Raw genomic sequence first — 19,971 nt, 5'->3', positions numbered from 1 at the left:
AGCCCGCCGGGAACTACGTTAGTGAGCACGTGTAGGGAGAACTCTTATCTCCCGCATTAGAGTTGTACTTTAACCATAGTCAAGACAACGACATCCTGAGTTTCCAAAATCAATAAGTTATGCAACAACATATATAACAACGTATATAACAACGTATACATTGTTATATATTCATAAATCATGCAACAACAACGTATATAACAACGTATACATTGTTGGTATGTATGCAACAAAGCAATAAGCCACCTACCATGCACAACCAAATTTTGGAAACACACAACATATGCCCTAAGTCCTCAACTATGATGGCATACGAAATGTTGAATCTTCAATGTGTGATTCGTTACACATACAATGTATAGATAAAATCAAATCTTCAATGTGCGATTCACTACACATAACAACTACATGATCAATGCATAAAACCTACTCATGTGAACATACAATAAGTCTTAAATCCATGATTTAAGCACTGATACGATTCCAAATATACACTTAAATCAATGGAAGCAATTAAAAAGAATTACCAAAATCAGATACCTAAAATCTCTAGATTTCAAAACACTATCAAATTGATTCAAATTCATATATGTTTAAGTTTTAGTCAAGGTCTTTAATAATAACTAGTTTTAACTGAATTTCGTGCAAGGTACAACTATATACAAATCTAAAAATTTATATACGGACATGCATACAATTTATATTCACTTCAAGGACACTTAAAACACTAAGATTACAAACATAAAAACACCCTCTACCTCACTAGAGGATTGTTCCTCTAGAATCTAAGGCAAACAAGTGAAATTCAAGAAACCGGACAAGGGTTTTGTAGAGGAGGATGAGGGGTAGCTAAAGTCTTACAAGACTTAAGGTCAAAAGTGAGTGGAAAGGGACCAAAAATCGGAAGTGGAGGCTAGGTTTAAGGTGTCTACAATGGAGGCAAGTGAGGGTTAGAGAGAAAAGGCGAGGAAGATGAAGAAGTGAGTAGAGGAATATGTATTCCTCCACTAACGTAATGTTGATAGTCAAACACACACACACACTTACACTACCTCTCTCTCTCACACACACACACACACTAAACAAGAAGTCAACACTGCCTCTCTCACACATATTTTAGGAATTTGCACAAAAGTCCCTCTTCCAAAATATCACAAATTACAATTTACAAAAAGGTCCCTTTCTTCTAAATATCTCACAAATTAAATTATAAAATGGTCCCTAAGACGAAAAATAATTCCAAAAGATAATTACACAATCATCCCAAAAAGTGAAAATATTTTCGAAGAAACCATGCATCCATACCCCTATAGGAAAAGTAAACAAGTAGCATGCTTTTCTACAAAAGTAAAACTACGTATTTAATAGAAATTAGGTGGAATGGATGCTTGCAAAGCTGGGATCAAATCCAAGTACAAAATATTAGGTTACGCGAAAAGAAACGATAAACGGAAAAAGAAAAACGCTGAAAAAAAGAAAGGAAGGAAAATGACTGGGTCATTACAGTCAAGCTCTCCCATATTATCTATTAGGTACTAGATAACACCACACACACACACACACACACACACACACACATATATATATAACATCTCTCTTTATGCGGAGTCTTCTTTGTACTTGAAAAACTTCTAGGAAAAAAAAATGGTATATTTGTATTGCATTCATTAAAATGGTTAATTTCACTGACACCCTCTCAAGTTTGGCCAAATATCACCCTCAAACATCTTTCGAAAATAATTATCACTCACATCACAAACTTTTGCTCCGTTTTTCACTAACACCCCAACAGTTAGTTGAACAGTTCTGACACGATGTAAAATGACTTTGAGGATGCAGCAAGTGGCATGGGCCGGATATAGTTCGCTGGAACGGGATCGGGTCGAACAATTGAAGTAGGGCCCATGCCAAAGCACCCCGGAATGGGCCGAACCTGGAGGATCCACCGAGGAAGATCAAGCCCCTTGGGAGATCAGGTCCAGAAGGAAGAAAACTTTTGAATATAGGCCCAATGTAATCAGTTAACAATAATAATTGTAATGGTCTATAAATAGACCATTACAGGTGGATAAGAGGGGAGCATTTTTTGGAAGCATTTTAGAGAGAGAGAGAGAAAGAAGAAGCGAATTCTTGCATCTTCAATTGGCGCCATCTGTGGGAATCGAGGAAGAAGATCAATTCGAGCCCGATCAGTACCATATTAGTTCAATCGAGTTTGTGAGTACACAATATGATTTCTGGAAGTTGAATCCAGATCAGTGAGATTGTAGTTTGTTCAGAGAGAATTCTTGCTTATTGTGGATTCTGAGGCATTTGCTTCGGAATGATGCAATTGTGATTTGCTCAATTGCAATCAGATCCGGTGAGTTCAAAGCTAGAATAGTTCAGATCTAGCAAACAGTGATCACGATTCGGTGAAGTTAAGCCCAGATCTAACAGAGTTTGCACCGGTGACGCTTAGATCTGTTTTGGAGTTCGTAATTCATGGCTTTACTTCGATCCGGAATCATGATAGGGGGTGACAACTCCAATACGGTTGAGAACATCCAGCAAGTGAAACTTGATGAGTTGATGAACATGATCGAAGCTCTCCGGAGAGAAAATGCGGATCTAAGGACTGAAATGCAGCGTCAAGAAGCTCCAGTAATTCTACGACCACTCCCGGTAGGAGAAGAAGGTGCACGTACCGATGCAGCACATCACGGTGAGGAGGTTGGAAACAATCTAGTAGATCTTCACCACGAGGAAATCCGCCGAGACGGTTTGCCGCCAAATCTTCGTCGTATTGATGATCGTGAAGGATCAACTCACATGGATCCACGGCGTGAGCAGATCAGGCAAAACGAGGCAATGACTTTTGATCCACATCAAGAAACGCTCAACCGAGGTGAAGCAATAGAGTTGAATCATCACAAAGCTATGCCTCTATGGCGCAAAGACTTTGTTGAGGACAGGTCATTCGATCCGACCTATTGGCCTTCCATGACGACGTTCGACTATCACAGCTCAGAGAGGAGATCGGTAGACCAGAGAGCAACCGCGGGGTTCCAGAGGGAAAATGAAGCACTCCGTTCAGCAGCTCGAACGGTTGATTCACCGTTCACAGATGAGATTCTGAATGCTCCAAGTCCGAGGAAATTTTCCATGCCCGTTTTCATTCTGTTCGACAGAACGACCGATCCGATCGATCACGTGTATCATATCCAGTCGAAAATGGCTCTAAACACTGAGAATGACTCTTTGATGTGCAAGTGCTTTCCTACGAGTCTGGCCGGACCAGCTTTGAATTGGTTTAAGAACCTGCCGAGGGGTTCAGTGGATAGCTTCTGAAGCTTGTGTGATCGGTTCATAAGCCAATACTATAGAAACAAGCGTCCAGCGAAAGATATTTTGAGCCTATTCACAATGAAGCAACATGCTGATGAGCGTCTCCAGGCTTTCCTAACCAGATTTAACCTTACTAAGAGCATGGTTATTGAATGTCACCCTTCAACGGCAGTTCAAGCATTCATACTGGCCATGAACCGTGGCACCCCATTCCACACAAGCTTGGTGGTGAACACGCCGAAGACTATGGATGAACTTTACGAAAGAGCCGATGGATTTGTGTGCTTAGAAGAAGAAGAAGAGGCGGCAAACGCTCGGAAGACATCCGTTATATCCACAGAAGAAAAGACCAAAGCAAAGATCAGGCAAAAACAGGTTCAGCCATAACGCTCCTCGTGGAAATCTGAGAAGAGGCCCAGAAAGGAAGAGCTGGTTACTCCATTGAAAGTTACCCTAGCAAGACTGTACCAAGAAAATAAAGATAAGTTCCAACCTCTTTTACCAATCAGACAACCTCTCGAATAGAGGGATCAGTCTAAGCACTGTGCATTTCATTCTGATTTTGGCCACTAGACTAACGAATGCAGGAACCTAAGGAGATAGGTAGAGATGTTGATAGCCAGAGGGGAGTTCGCAAGTTATATTCAAGGACCAGCAGTGGAACAGAACCGACCAATGGAGCACGTGAAGAAGAATCAGAAGTTGAATTCTTACAACACGCAACCAGTTCGAGTAATCAATGTAATTCACGGTCGGCCAGAACCTGCCGAGGAGTCAGATGAACTGCTTCGAACACGCCTTCGCCAGGCACGAATGAAGAGAAGGATAGGCAGTGTAAACACTCTGCACCAACAGAGCGCATCAACGCAGATAAAGTTTGACGTAACAGACTTGTTGCGTGTTCAGATCCCTCATGAGGACCCGCTAGTCAAGAGTTTGACAGTGGCCAAATGCTTGGTGCGTAGAGTTCTAATTGACCCTAGAAGTAGTGCGAACATCATGCCAAGAGATACATTCGATCGGCTCGAGATCAAACAGGATCGGCTGAAATCCACCGGGAATCCACTACTAGGGTTTGATGGAAAGCGAGTAGAGCCCGTCGGTACGGTGGAGGTAGCGGTGCATGCTCCTGAGAGGGTTTTGATGGAAACCTTTGTGGTTGTTGAAATTCATCCCTCTTACAATATTCTGATGGGCAGAGGATGGATCCACAGAGTTCAAGGTGTTCCTTCCACTCTGCATCAAGTAATGAGATGCCTATGGCCAGACGGAACCAAAGTGATTGACATTCATGGAGACCAAGTTGCAGCTAAAGAATGTTATTCTGTAACACTGAAACATGCCGGAAAGGGGAAAGCTCTCATTCGTTCAGCAAGTCCGAGATAGCAATTACATAAGCCTCCCTCCAAGCAGCGTGGGGAGGAGGAGCCAGTAGGCTGGACTGAAGAACCCCTGTTTGATGTGCAGATCGATCAGTTCCGACCGGAACGAACAACCAAAGTGGGGGAACGACTCGTTGAGGAGGAAAAGTAGGAATTAGTTGATTTTTTGTCTCAAAACGCAGATGTGTTTGCATGGAGTCACCTAGACATGCCAGGGATCGATCCTTCTGTATCTTGTCACTCCTTGAACGTTAACCCCAATGCAAAACCTGTAAAGCAGAAGCAGTGACGGTTTGCCCCCGAGCACAACCGAATTATTGCCAAGGAGGTTGACAAGCTGCTTGACGCGGGGTTTGTAAGAGATGTGTACTACCCTGACTGGTTATTGAATGTGGTTGTTGTGCAGAAGAAAAATGGGAAATGGCGCGTATGCATTAATTTTACCAATTTAAACAAAGCCTGTCCGAAGGATAGCTTCCCGCTGCTAAAGATTGATCAGATGTTGGATGCAACTACTGGATATGAATGCTTGGCCTTTTTAGATGCTTATTTAGGTTATAATCAGATCCCCATGGACGCCACTGATGAAGAAAAAACTTCTTTCGTTACCGAACGCGGGACGTATTGCTACAAAGTCATGCCATTCGGACTGAAGAACGCCGGAGCAACTTACCAAAGACTTATTAGCAAAATTTTTAAGGAACAAATAGGGAAGACAGTGGAAGCTTACATTGATGACATGGTGGTAAAAAGTAAGAAGAAAGCTGATCATGTGAAGCATCTGCGAGACGTGTTTGATGTGTTGAGGCGATATGGAATGAAGCTCAATCTGACCAAGTGCTTATTCGGTGTAAGTTCAGGCCAATTCCTAGGGCACGTTGTTAATCTCAGAGGCATCGAGGCAAGCCCTGCCTAAGCAGATGCTCTGACTAAGAATGCCGAGCCGACGACAGTCAAAGAAGTGCAAACACTTACGGGACGGATTGCTGCACTGAGCCGGTTTATTTCCAAACTGTCAAATCGATGCAAACCATTTTTTGACACAATACAAAGCCACGGCAGACAGGTTTGGGGGGATGAACAGCGCCTAGTGTTAACTGCTCTAAAAAAGTATATGCAGAACCTTCTGGTACTGTCAGCTCCAGAATCGGGCGAAAAGCTGTTTTTATATCTCGGAGTATCCAGCATCGCGACAAGTGGCGTTCTGATCCGCTATGCAGAAGGGAAGCAATATCCAGTGTTCTATGTTAGCAAAACAATGACTGAGGCCAAAAAATGTTATTCAAAGGCAGAGCGGGTGATACTCTCGCTAGTGCATGCGAAAAGAAAGCTCAAGCATTATTTTGAATCCCATCCTATCATCGTTCTAACCACTTTCCCTATCAGAATAATCCTGCACAAACCAGATCTCTCAGGAAGAATGACAAAGTGGGCCATAGAGTTAAGCTCATTTGATATCACATACGAACCTAGAACAGCAGTCAAAGGGCAAGCGGTGGCAGATTTTTTACTAGAATGTGATTTAGAGGACGTGGAGGAGGATCTTCGTGGTTGCTTATGGAAACTCTTCGTTGATGGATCCTCAAATCAAATGGGTGCAGGCATTGGGATCAAACTGCAGACGCCAGAAGGTACAGCCTTAAGCCAAGCGCTTCGGCTTGAATTCGGAGCCACGAACAATGAGGTAGAGTATGAAGCGTTGCTGGCAGGAATTAAGCTTGCCAAGGAGCTTAAGGTCAGGAATTTGAATATTTTCAGTGACTCACAGTTAATTGTTCGGCAGGTGAGGGGTGAGTATGAAACCAAGGATGAAACGATGGAAGCATATCGTTCTGCTATTGTGCGGGAGGCCAAGAACTTTGAAAAAATTGAATTCATTCAAATTCTAAGGGAGTATAACAAAGATGCCGACCGGCTAGCATGTAGTGCCTCGGGTTCTGGAGAAACATTGGCAAGGGTGATTCCAGTGGGAATATTAAACCAGCCATCCATTTTCAAAGAACCTTCAGGCTCGGATCCTTAGCAAGTGAATGTTATTCCATATGAGCCAAGTTGGATTGATCCGATCATAACTTACATCCAAGATGGTACTCTGCCTGAGCAAAGAGATGAGACTAGGAAAATTAAAGCAAATACTGCGAAGTACGCCGTATTGCATAACCAGTTGTACAGAAGATCTTTTTCCGGACCGTACTTAAAATGTGTTACCCCCACAGAGGCTCGGCAAATACTACGAGCTATTCATGAAGGTGTATGTGGAAACCACTCAGGGGGGAGATCTTTAGCGCACAAAGCAATGGCGCAAGGGTTCTTCTGGCCGAACATGTCACGAGACTCGGAAGAATTGTCCAGAAGGTGCGATAAGTGCCAAAGGTTCGGACCACTGATTCACCAACCACCTGAAGACTTGCATGTAATGGCCACACCATGGCCTTTTGTACAGTGGGGGATGGATGTAGTTGGTCCTCTACCAACTGCCAGAGCTCAGAACAAGTATGTGCTACTGGCTACAGATTACTTTACTAAGCGGGTGGAAGCAGAGCCATATCCGAGCGTTACTCAAACTCATGTGAGACGATTCATTTGGAGTAATATTATTGGCCGGTTTGGTGTTCCGAGGTCAATCATCATGGATAATGGGACCAACCTTGACAGTAAGCAAGTAAGAAAGCTGTTGGAGGAATATGGAATTAATCAAAAGCTGGCGGCAGTAAGTCACCCACAGGCCAATGGACAGGCGGAAATTACAAATAGAACAATCTTTACTTGTATCAAGAAGAAGCTAGAAGAAAAGAAAGGAAGGTGGTTAAATGAACTGCTGAACGTCCTATGGGCCTATAGAATGACCCCAAGACGACCGACCGGAGAAAGCCCATTCACCATGGCGTATGGTACCGAGGCAGTTATACCAGTCGAACACTTAGTTCTGACTGTTCGAAGCTTGGCATGGAACCGTGAGCATAATAACAGTATGTTAAGGTTTAACCTCGATTTGCTGGAAGAAAAAAGAGATGCAGCAGCGGTAAGGCTTGCATCCCACCAGCAGACGCTTGCGAACAACCATAACAAGAAAGTAAAGCATAGAGACTTTAGACCAGGTGATCTGGTTCTGAAAAAGAAGGTGGGGATAGTCAAAAAGATGATGCCACCATGCGAAGGCCCATACAGAATTGTAGAAGCCATAGGAAAGGGGGCATATACCTTAAAAACGATGGCCAGAAGGCTGGTTAACAAGCCTTGGAATGCTACTTCTCTGAAGAGGTATTATCAATAAAAGGTTGAGATTCAATACTGAATTCTGTTCATTTTCAATTGAACACAGTCGAATGTACAAGTTTCTGAGATTTGTAAAGATTATACTCCTCTTTAAAAGGTTGAGCAAAGTAAGTGGCAGTTGGCACTATGAGCCGAACACCAAACACTTGCTAAGAAAAAAAAGAGAGGGCCAAGTGGCAAGTGGCATTCTAGCCGAGCACCAGGCGCCTGAGCAAAGTAAGTGGCAGCTGGCACTATGAGCCGAACGCCAAACACTTGCTAAGAAAAAAAAAAAAAAAGAGAGGGCCAAGTGGCAAGTGGCATTCTAGCCGAGCGCCATGCGCATGAGCAAAGTAAGTGGCAGTTGGCACTATGAGCCGAACGCCAAACACTTGCTAAGGAAAAAAAAAAAAAAAAAGAGGGCCAAGTGGGAAGTGGCATTCTAGCTGAGCGCCAGGCGCCTGAGCAAAGTAAATGGCAGCTGGCACTATGAGCCGAACGCCAAACACTTGCTTTAAAAAAAAAAAAAAAGAGAGGGCCAAGTGGCAAGTGGCATTCTAGCCGAGCGCCAGGTGCCTGAGCAAAGTAAGTGGCAGCTGGCACTATGAGCCGAACGCCAAACACTTGTAAGAAAAAAAAAAAAAAAAGGGCCAAGTGGCAAGTGGCATTCTAGCCGAGTGCCAGGCGCCTGAGCAAAGTAAGTGGCAGCTGGCACTATGAGCCGAACGCCAAACACCTGCTAAGAAATAAAAAGCCAAGTGGCAAGTGGCATTTTAGCCGAACGCCAGGCACCTACGCAAAGAAAGTGGCAGCTGGCACTATGAGCCGAACGCCAGGCACTTGCTAAGAAATAAAAAGAGTTTACATAAAGAACTTGATCAGAAGTCGGCCATCTCATTAATAAAGTTCAAAGAGTTACAAAAAAGATGAGGTGTAAAGATGGCGAATATACAAAAGTCAGTACAAAAAAAAAAAAAAAGAGTTATAACTAAGAGGCATTTGCCTCGTCAGCCTCTTGATGATGTTGGGCTGTCTCCTCATTATTGTTGGTATCACCATCCTCACGAGATGGAGAGTCGAGGTGAATGACAGAATCGTTCTGTTGAGTCCTACCCTCAATAGCGTTGGAAGAATCATTCTGCTGAGGGTTATCTTCAGTAGTAATAACAGATGGAGTCAAGGTGGACAGAGGAAGAATGTCCAAAGTCAGAGCGGCAGAAGGAGTACGAGTGATCCGAGAAGAGGCAATCTCTTGGCATTCATCAAATATGCCCTCAGCAGTGGTGGAGTCTAGATCGGCATAAACACCAGAAGGGTCAATATCCAGTTCCTTGTCAACATTATCAGGGGTAGAACCGGTCTGACCCTCATCCGGAACACGATCGGCGTAACCCTCTCGGAACCCCTGAGCATATCTGAGGGCTCCAACTCTGGAAAACTGAGCATGCAGAGCTAGCATACCACCGTTTACCCTACTGATGGTATCAAGTAAAGCATTGCGCTCGTCCAAGGCCCTTTTCTCAAAGGCCATCCGAGCGGATTGCTCATCACTCAGAAGGCGTAGCAGTTCTTCCTTTTCAGCCTTAAGGGATTCGCGCTCGGTATGCCAAACACTCTTTTCGAGCTGCAATGCATTCCTCTCATCCTGAAGAGAGTCAGTCTCCTTCCTTAGCGAATCCCTTTCCTTTTCAATCTTACCAAGCTGAACCATCAACCCGGTCTTCTGAGCAGCCAAATCATCGTTCTCCTTGTTCGCTGCATTAAGGCTGTCAGAAAGCGCACGGACCTTAGCATTCACATGCTCAACTTGTTTCTGCATAGCCATCATCCCGTACAGGGTCTATAGAGATATGCAGGACAACTGGTTAAGCCGAGCAGATGGTTAGAAAAAATAAGTGTAAAGACTATGTAAAGACTTATTGACTAAGGGGCAGAAGTTACCTCCATGGCGGATAAGGGAAATCGGCTGAACAGTTCCCTCTAAGACAGACCTTTGGCTACCTCAATGTCCTTGGGAGTCCACATGCTCCTGTAGTAAGCCATTGTGGTCTGACCATCTTTGAACATGGTTTAAGTCGGTTTAACAGATGATCCGTCTGTTCGAATGAAGTGAGGGTTCCATGGCGCCATTCCTGAAGCGGAGGCATGCCTAGAAGGGGTAGGGGGCCTAGTCTGAGGAGGTCTTGCTAGGGATATCACATTCGGCCCAGAGGGCCTAACCCTCTGAGACAAAGGAACATCATCGATGCTGAGGGCACTATTAGGTTGGTGCCTTTTTCCTCTTGCCTTTTCCCGTGCGGAAGCATTAGTAGAACCAGAAGGATTGCTGACAGAAGGGGTAACGTTCGGACTAGCGGTCGCTGTGTTAGCGACCGGGTTAGTAGCCGTCACGGATGGATCGGTGGAAGGAGTGGTATCAGAAAGGGTAACAGAGGAAGATGCTGAAGCTGGTGAAGAATTTGATGCAGGGGTGATAGCAGGCCTGGGGGCAGTTTTCTTCCTGCCAAAGGAAGGGATCTGGAGTTGGCTCATTGTCTTGCCGAGGACTAAGATATCGAGGAGATTGTCTGAGGTGAGGAGGTTCGAGCAGGAGGGAATGTTGGTCAGAACGTACTGCTTCAGGTAGTTATCCCTATCCTTGCACACACCGTAGCTCAAATCATCACAAGAAATGCCTAAGGAATGGCACAAGAAAGTACAAAAACGAGGAATGCAAATCTCGCAAGGACAGTCACTCTTATGGTTTTTCTATTTCTTGTAAAAAGAGATAGAGCACTCTCCAAAAGTGCTCGGGATAGGGAAATCCTCCGTAGCTGGAGAGAACCAGGCTCCCCTAACCCCGATTATATTTTTCCTCCAACCCTTCTCGGATTTGATTTTATCCGTGTAGATGGACCTCTTCTCAATGGGGAAAAAGTGATAAAACGGTTCATCAGTTCTGATCTTGCTAACCTTGTAACAGAGGAGAAGATCTACGATGTCCAGATCCAAACCTCTGTCACGAATCAAGAGTAGCATAACAGACAAAATCCTAAGGTAATTTGGGTTTACTTGCAAAGGGGAAAGATTTAGCTTGTTGAAAACATAGCAAAAGAAGGGATGCAAAGGAAACCTAAGGAGATTAAGATGGAGGAGTGAAAACAGGACCTTGCCGGGAAGAAGGCCAACACCGGTTCTAATATTCACCTCTCGGGGGCAATTTCTAATTTCTACATCGTCGGGAAGGTGAAGTTTCATACGAAGAACGTCTAGATCTACTGTCATAGTGAGAATGAATGAAGATTTCGAGGAGGAGAAAGAAGTCTTCCAAAAGAAAAATGCAAATGAAACTAACCTTAGAGAGTGAGAACGGCAAAAAGTACTGCAAGGCCACTGGAAGGAGGATCTTTTGCAAGAGATCGCCGGAGAAGATTCGAACAACAGAAAGTGAGATGGAGATGGTAAAGAGGATCGATGGAACATCTATGAAGCTTATATAGACAAGGTGAGCCCAAGGGCCGAGGAGTCAGGAAAGCGATGGGTTTTTTGAATCTCGAAACGCCGACCCCTAAATCTAACCGTCCATTCTCCCACGCAATCTTCTCGAGCCGTCAGGTTATCATTAGCAGCCTCTAATAATTACCCCCTAATCAATAAAGGGTAATTATGGGGGCAGTTGAGGATGCAGCAAGTGGCATGGGCCGGATATAGTTCGCTGAACGGGATCGGGTCGAACAATTGAAGTAAGGCCCATACCAAAGCACCCCGGAATGGACCGAACCTGAAGGATCCACCGAGGAAGATCAAGCCCCTTGGGAGATTAGGTCCAGAAGGAAGAAAACTTTTGAATATAGGCCCAATGTAATCAGTTAACAATAATAATTGTAATGGTCTATAAATAGACCATTACAGGTGGATAAGAGGGGAGAATTTTTTGGAAGAATTCTAGAGAGAGAGAGAGAAAGAAGAAGCGAATTCTTGCATCTTCAGACTTAAGCGCCCTTTGAATTTTTCAACTCAACCCTTTAATTTAAAGAATTAGACTAAAAGACTAAAATACCCCTAGAAAGTTGAAAATTTTCAAATTATATAGATACATACTGACATATACATATTACACACAGACATGTATAGCTCGACCAAAAGATTGATGAGGCGACTTTTTCTTGCTAACTTCACGGTCGAATAATCGACCGCCTAAGGCTACGAGATCGGTCGTTGGTGGTTCTTTCACATTTTCTTTTTTTTATTATTATTTATTTTATTTATTTTTTTTATTTTTATGCTCTCGAAATATATGAAACCTTAGTCGATCTACTATATATGTTATTTCCTTTTTCTATGTTTAAAAGAGAGAGTACAACGAATGGGGTATAAAGCCTCTATCACTGGTTACTCCCCATGGGCAGATCTAATGGCCAGAGTCTAAAAGATAATGTTTGATTTGATTTGGTGATCATCAATTAATGATGGAACTAATTAATTTACATGCTTTTATATATGGTTATCAACGTATCAAAAGGAACCGGAAGAAATGGATGGTAGCTCAAGAGAAGAATATCTTGGATCATTGAGAAGGTAATTAAATTCACCCATCTATATACATAACAGGAACAATATATATAGATGGTTTTGGTATTTATGTTTTAGAAAAAAAGACCCAATTAATTCGTATCTTCCCAAGAGAGATCGTGGGGGCTAGATCTCGATACGAAAGTTATATTATATAAAGTTTGACTCAACAAATGCCTCTGTCATTCCATTCTTTCTGCCCAAGCAATGCTGCATTCGATGACACCCGCTGCTTTGTAAAGTCCATGTTTGGGTTGGTAGGTGGGTGTGGGTATAATGATCATTTAGGTAATCTGATATTTTGAAATGAAAGAGATTAAAAAATTAGGGGTAAAATTGTCTTTTTTTATGTATTTAACAAAATATTTAACGAAAAGTTAGAAATGAACCTAAGTAATAGTTATTTTCGAAAAATGTTTGAAGGTGATATTTAGCCAAACCTAAAGGGATGTCAGTGAAATTAACCATTCATTAAATCTGATATCAGATAGTGAAGTTTTGATATCAGATAGTGAAATTAACTCTCTCTCGCTTGTTCCGACTTTTGTACATAATCTTGAAAACTGTCAATCATTCTCGGCAAGGATCGCCAACGACTCTTTTCTAAGATATTTTTTTTGTTCCTATGTGGTAGGTGTTATCCTGTGACAATAGGAATAATAGTTTACATTAAGTGTATTTGATGACAAAAGTTTAGGTGGGACTAAAATTTAACATTTTTATTTAGACAACATATAAATACATACGGTCACAAATTAATGATTTAATTACAATCTGTTTTTACTCAGGCGATGTGTGATTGTACAACCGAAGCTTGCCCAGTGTGGTAGTCTGCCAATACCTCGCACTCGCCCACAAGGTTGCCACAATCACCCCCTTTGGGGGCCAACGTTCTCATTGGCCACACTTTCGGTTAGGTTAGGCTTTGATACCATTTGTAACAACCCACTCCACTACATGATATGATATTGTCCGCTTTGGACCTAAGCCCACATGGTTTTGTTTTTGAGTTTTATCCCAAAAAGCCTCATACCAATTAGAGATAACACCATCACATATAAACACTTCACATTTCTCTTACCCAGGTGATATGCGATTGTGCACTCGTAGCTCGCCTAGTGTGGTAATTTGCCAGTGCCTCGCACCCGCTCACGGCGCACCCGCCCACAAGCTCACCACAATATGAAGTGGGTCGTTACAATGTTTTCAGAGCCTGACCCAGTCGAAAGTGTGGCCAACGAGAACGTTGGGCCCCGAAAGGGGGGTGATTAAGCTGTGGGAGGGTGCAAATCACTGGCAAACTATTACACTGAGCGAGTTACGAATGCACAATCCCACATTCTCTGTGTAAAGAAAAAGTGAAGTACTTATATGTAGTGGAGTAGGTCGTTACACAAGTTCTCTCCTTTTCTACCAACCCAGACTTGTTCGGCAGTTTTTCGAATGATATGAGTGTGAATATAATATATAGGCGAACCTTTATATGGAGTTTCGAAAGGTATACATCTGGTTTGCCTGATGTTGATTTATTTTCGATCCCAATTAACTCTTTCATCAATTTTCGCAATTTGTTGAAAAACTCATATTGAAGTTGATGCCATTAGTGAACAAATCTAGAAAGGTTTAGGGTTGAATATATTGTTTCTGTGAATTTTCTCCCTTTGGGCTTACTCTTTTTTTTTTTTTTTTTTTTTGTATGACTGCTTCTATTTTGGTATGAGTCATGGGATAACTTAAGACACCCATTGAGATTATTTAAATAGAAAAGGGCATTTATGAGATTGAAAAATATAAAACCAAATATTGATTGGTTTAAGGGTTTTGTTGATAATTTTTTTATTACAAAAAAATAAAAACAGAAATAAAAAAATATTGGAGTGTCTTACTATGTTGGTGGACCGCCAATAATAATACCACTAGTCTTCTCAATTAGCCCAAAATTTTAATATTTTACATTAACAAAAAGAAAATTTATTTGGACAGACTTGGGCTTTATGAAGACCTTATTGAGCTTTTGTAGGGTCTTCAACTCGAAACCCAATAACCCAAGTAGAACCCAATTCAAAACTTGTCCATCGGACCATCTCTCAAGCTAGTGTGATTATCATTCTATAGTCTCCACTGTGTACTTTGTTTTGGGCAAGTAATATTGCATTAAAAGAGTACTAATACCATTTGACAGCCATAGGCAAGCATTCAGTAGTTATGATTCATGTGAAGGTACATAATGGAGCGGGAAGCAACTTATCAATGCTCTCTTTTCTCACTAAGTTGCTTCATGTGAAGGTACATAATGGTTGGAGTAATAAATCTCATTTGATATGTTGCTTGCAATACTAAAGACTTGATCTTCAGTCTTATTATACCTTGCCCACCACATAAAAAGAAAAAGTCCATGAATGTTGGATAAAGCCCAAACCATAGGAAGGCCCTTAAATAATGGGCCAATCCAGAAAACCTAGAACATTTCTGAATTAGATTGCGAATCATTAGTTCACTGAAATGTCCTAAAAAAAATTAAAAATTAAAAATTAAAAAAAATAAAAATAAAAATCCAACTGTAAAGAGTTTGAGAATCTGTCTCATTGATCTGAGTTTCCTTGGCTTCGAGGGATTTCTATACTTGGTCCATTGATGTGTTCCTGTATAACAAAGAAATCTGATTATCTAATATCAGTAAACCAATTGAATTTTGGGTCAAATAGCCAAGTGCAATTGGCTTTTTCCTCTTCTCTATTATTTATAGGCTTTGATGGTAGCAACTAATTTCTTGTGTCATAAATTGATTTGAAATAGACATCTACTTTTAGGACTATGCCACATCAGTTTATTAAATAAAATTATAAAAGTAATGTCGTTTTAGGAGCACAAGAATAGGTGTCATCCACTAACACAGATGTCACCAACACTTTCTCCCTCAATGTTCTTCCAATCCTCTGCAAATCAATCTGGAGAGGCTCCCTATGAATTTCCTCTCTTCGTTTCTGTGACATAATTTTAGAACCCGATTTTAATTGCAACAATCTTACTTGTAAGCCTTTGTTACAAGTTATCAAATTTGTCTTGAATTTTAGGATTTTGCTTTGCTTTTTTAAAGTTATATTGTTCTCTTTTTATTTTCCTGCAAAATCTTGAGAAGGTCTGTATTTTAAATTTTGTATAAGAATTGTGTTGATAAAGTTCTTGCTTCGAAAAAAAAAATATAAAAATTGTGCATATAAAGTTGTGTTTTTATTTGGTGAATTTAAGTGCATATGGTTTTTCACTCCATAACCTAAGATAGAGTTTTCAGTCCAAAAAGAATATGAAAACCTCCTTTATACAATTATAATGGGAGTTTTCAGACCTGTGTGCAGAGAGAATGAGTTGGAGACGCCGTTAGTAGACGGTGTGTTTTCTGCACTTTTAAAACAATACCATTTTTTAAGTTTTATTCAATTTTATGATGTGGAATAATATAAGTCCTAGATATACTAAGAATGCCATGTATCAATGTCCTATTGATTCTACTTAGGATAATGAAGAGAGTTTTTAACTTAGAGGATCCTAATCTCTATTTTTATCTGTCAAACTGAATTTTATTGAACTTTAGATTCCAATTGTAAGAACCACAATTTATATTGTTAGGTGGGTGAGGTTTGGCGTTTGCATGTCCTTTAATGTTTGGCTTTTAGTCTAAACATTCTTTCAGAGGAATCTAAATCTTTACTTCCACACGATGATGTTCCATTGATGGTGATGGAAGGTAACAGTCATTTTCCAAACATGTAATGTTCTTCCTTTTGAATCAGCATTAGCATAGCAACCACCACGACGGACCTTATGTAAGAGGTCTTTTTAATTGTTTCAGGTGTATGATAAATGAAAAGTGCAAATAAGAGGGGACCAACAACTTGATAATACATTTTTTTTTTTTTTTTCTATGGTAGTGGTGTTAGTGAAGAGATAATGTTCTATATCCTTTAAAATTGTGAGACATGAGAAATTCATTTGGAGGAATGCATATATTTTGGTTCTTAGTTTTTTTAATATTTTTTTATTAATTGTTTGTAAAATGAGCTTGGTTCAAATTAGTCATATCTTACTTTTTTTATCTTAATAAAGCCTCATTTGTTGTAGCGTCGCTAAAAGCAATTATAACACATAACATATATTTTTTCATTGATTTAAACATAAAACACAGAAAAAAAAAAAAAAAATGGAGGAGGAGGAGAAGAACACTTATTAGATAGTAACGTTTATTTATTGGCCTTTTTACCAGCATGCAGACCAGCAAAGTAGATCTGAGGGTTGCTCTCAAACCCGGCCCTTGATACGTATGATCTACCACCACCACCAGGCGCCTTCATGGTTCCCCCAGGCCTTGCACCACCACTGCCCTTTGCTCCACTTCCTCCACTACCACCTTTACTGCCACCGCCGCTAACTTTGCTGCCACCACCACCATTGCCACCTTTGCCACTCATTTGGATTATGGTTAGAGTTTGTGTTTCTAATCAAATTTTGTTTTAGATTGATCAAAAAGGGTGGAGATGGAGGAGTTTATATGGAAAGGATTTAGACAAGCTCTGAAGTTAAGAATTGCAATTGATTCCATGAGTGCACTCAAAGCATGGGATCCATACTTTTTCAATAATAATAGTATTGATTCCATGACAAGATGTTTAGAATAATAGAATTGGATTCCTGATAAGAATCATAAGACGTTTAGACTTTGTGGAATACGAAACATCACTTTTAATTACTGTGGACTAAAAATTTTTAAAGGGACATGTTTGTGTTGTTTTCTTAAAAAGTTACTTACAATTTTAAGTTATGAATATTTAAGTTTGAAATTTTAAACTTCAAAGACATATATAAAAAAATATAAAATATATTATTTGAAAAAGGAAAGTGAATATTTATTTTGGACAGTTCAAAAAGAAAAGATGAACATTTTTTTTGTGACAAAGAGAGTAATATTCAAATTAAGTTGGACCATCCTCATTAATTACTTGTATCACTTCACTTTGTTTAATAGATTAAAACGCTAGATTATATGGATGTTGCCCTTTTGTAATATATATATATATATATATATATATATATTGAACAGAATTGACCTTTTATATTCACCTTTGCTAAATGGAATGCTTGTTATCCTATCGCTCGTTTGGCATAGCTTTTACTTCTGCTTTTATTCCGAAGAGGAAGAGAAGCAGAAGTTAACACTTTATCTGGCTTATAATTAGTGTTTGGAAAATGTATTTTAAAAGAGCTTTTATGGATACAAAACTTTTTTTTGTTTGTTTGGCACAACATTTGATAAAGCTCTTTTACTATTAAAATAACCATTTTGTCCTTAAAATAAATATTGAGATAATTAATAAGTCATCAAAATAAATATGCAAAGCAGAATTGCTACGATAGTTGTTTAAATAAGTTACTCTCACCATAATCAAAAATTGATATCTGCAGACAACTTATCATTAATTTATATTTTTAGAAAACAATCTTAATTTTTTAATGATAAATAAGGATAAATCGGCCAAAGGCATGAATGAGGCTGCCAATGTTGAGTCTGAATACAAGCACTAGGATCTAACAAAGTTGCAGCAAACATGTTAACTAGATGAACTCATGTAAATGAAAAACTGCTCTATCCATTATAGCAACTGGATCCCATAAAAGTCCACATAAAACCTCTGATAAACTATTATATCCATTATATTCCTTCTTTTCCAAATCTGCCAAGAAATAGAATATGCAAGACTAAACAATTTGGTAGATGCTGGAACACCACTCCATATTATTACTCAACCATTCCCACTTTTGATATCAAGCACCATCACAACTGTCAACATTTAGCCTAAGTGGTGTGAATCTAAAACTATATTGAAAAGAAATTCAATTCACTATTCTTTCTGTTAATAGTTATTTCTTCAAACAGGTGGTGGGAAGTGAGAAGAAAATCAATTCACTCTTCTTTCTATTATAGTTATTTTAATCAAACAGGAGGTGGGAAATGAAAAGGAAATCAATTCACTCTTTTTTTCTATTTATATTTCTTTCATCAAACAGATGGTGTGCACCAAAAACTATAATGAAAAGAAAATCAATTGCCATTGACATGGTCTCTAAAGTGGATCGATTGTTATCAAGAACCAAGCTAAACATGATGTAAGAATTTAAGAAATAGGAAAAATAATAATGTAGAAAAAATCCTAATGTGAAGTTAAGAATTCAAAATCATAATAGTCTACCTGTATAAACCAAACTCGAACATATTTTAAATCTGACTTCATCAATTTAACACTAGAAAATTCAGAAAGGCATTTCAATTTCATGTTTGTAGCCGATATGAGAATATTGTGGCCGGAATACAAGACATAATCACCGGAATCATTAGAAATAGTCGAGTGAGAAAATTATTGCCGGTGTCGACAGAGAATCAACGGAATCGTGAGAAACTAGGCAGCGTGAGCAAAACATTGATGTCTTCAAGAGAGAATCGCCTAAATTAAACAAAAAAGCATTGCCGAAGTTGGTGACAGGCTATTCTCCCAAATTTGTGGTTGTGGATGGTCATCCGTCCCAAGCGAATGCCGTCAGTGGATGTGAGCGTTGATGCTATCGTTGGAAAAAGCTTAGAACGGAAGATTAAAAGAAATCACCGGAGAAGACAAGAGCAGAAACCTAGAGGATAAATTCATGAATTGGCATCAATGGCAAGGGTTTTGCTTGGGACATGATTGGAATAAGCATTTGTTTACTCATAAAACAAAGGGCACGATGGGAATTATAAAAGTTTCTTTAAAATAAGAAACGGCTTCCCGTGTCTCTCTTGGAAGCGTGTTTTCCAAGCTACACCCTACCAGCTTCGCCTAGAAGAGCTTAAAAATGTCAAAAGCTCTTCAGCTAAGTAATTCAAACACCTCTGAAAACAGCTTCTGAACTTTGAAAGTCAAAAGTAACGTTTGAAAAGTCAATTCAAATAAGTCCGAAGTGTCAAATACGAGCTCCAAAATAACTTTTTTATTTTTTATTTTTACCTGGCAAGTAAGACTAGGGAAAAATGGAATGAGTCGACTCGTCACATGACTCGGGGGCTACCCAACTCATCCTTACAATCCGAATAAATTGCTAGTGAATTTTTAGTAGGCTCAAGCTATCATCCAATTAAATATTATATTTTTAAACTTATCAATATATATATATATATATATACTTTTATATATTTCTAAAACAAAATGAATACTCACTTTAAACAAAGGACTTTTCATTTTTTGTCATTTAGCTACCTAAGTTGCTTTTCCTAATTTTTTTTTTTTAAAAAGAAATTAAAGCAAACATAACCATTACCCATTGTTGATGCAGGATTCTGTGACGACCTGAAGCGACGTCGTACCTGGAATAGAAAGGAGAAAAAATGTAATCGATTGGGAAGACACCAGTGTAGTACCGGCCTAAGAGCCTC

The 19,971-nt window shown here is 39.9% G+C and overlaps 2 protein-coding genes across 2 annotated transcripts; one reads left to right on the top strand and one right to left on the bottom strand.

Moving 5' to 3' along the window:
• The first annotated feature begins 3,936 nt into the window (after positions 1–3,936).
• Positions 3,937–4,713, top strand: LOC132296467 (uncharacterized). Its single transcript, XM_059794668.1, has one exon. The coding sequence runs from the start codon at positions 3,937–3,939 to the stop codon at positions 4,711–4,713; it is 777 nt and encodes a 258-aa protein (XP_059650651.1).
• A 5,321-nt stretch (positions 4,714–10,034) lies between these two features.
• Positions 10,035–16,981, bottom strand: LOC132296466 (uncharacterized). Its single transcript, XM_059794667.1, has 2 exons — positions 16,774–16,981; positions 10,035–10,639 (listed from the first exon to the last, which is right to left on the bottom strand). Exons 1-2 carry the CDS (start codon positions 16,979–16,981, stop codon positions 10,035–10,037), a joined length of 813 nt encoding a protein of 270 aa, XP_059650650.1.
• Between the last annotated feature and the right edge of the window lie 2,990 nt (positions 16,982–19,971).

This window comes from Cornus florida, unplaced genomic scaffold, assembly GCF_030987335.1.
Source record: "Cornus florida cultivar Cherokee Brave unplaced genomic scaffold, ASM3098733v1 CherokeeBrave_3.0.0_Hap2_Chr02, whole genome shotgun sequence".
NCBI classification, from domain to species: Eukaryota; Viridiplantae; Streptophyta; class Magnoliopsida; order Cornales; family Cornaceae; genus Cornus; species Cornus florida.
Note: the sequence above shows the minus strand (reverse complement) of the source record. Positions and strands in the feature narration are given on the sequence as shown.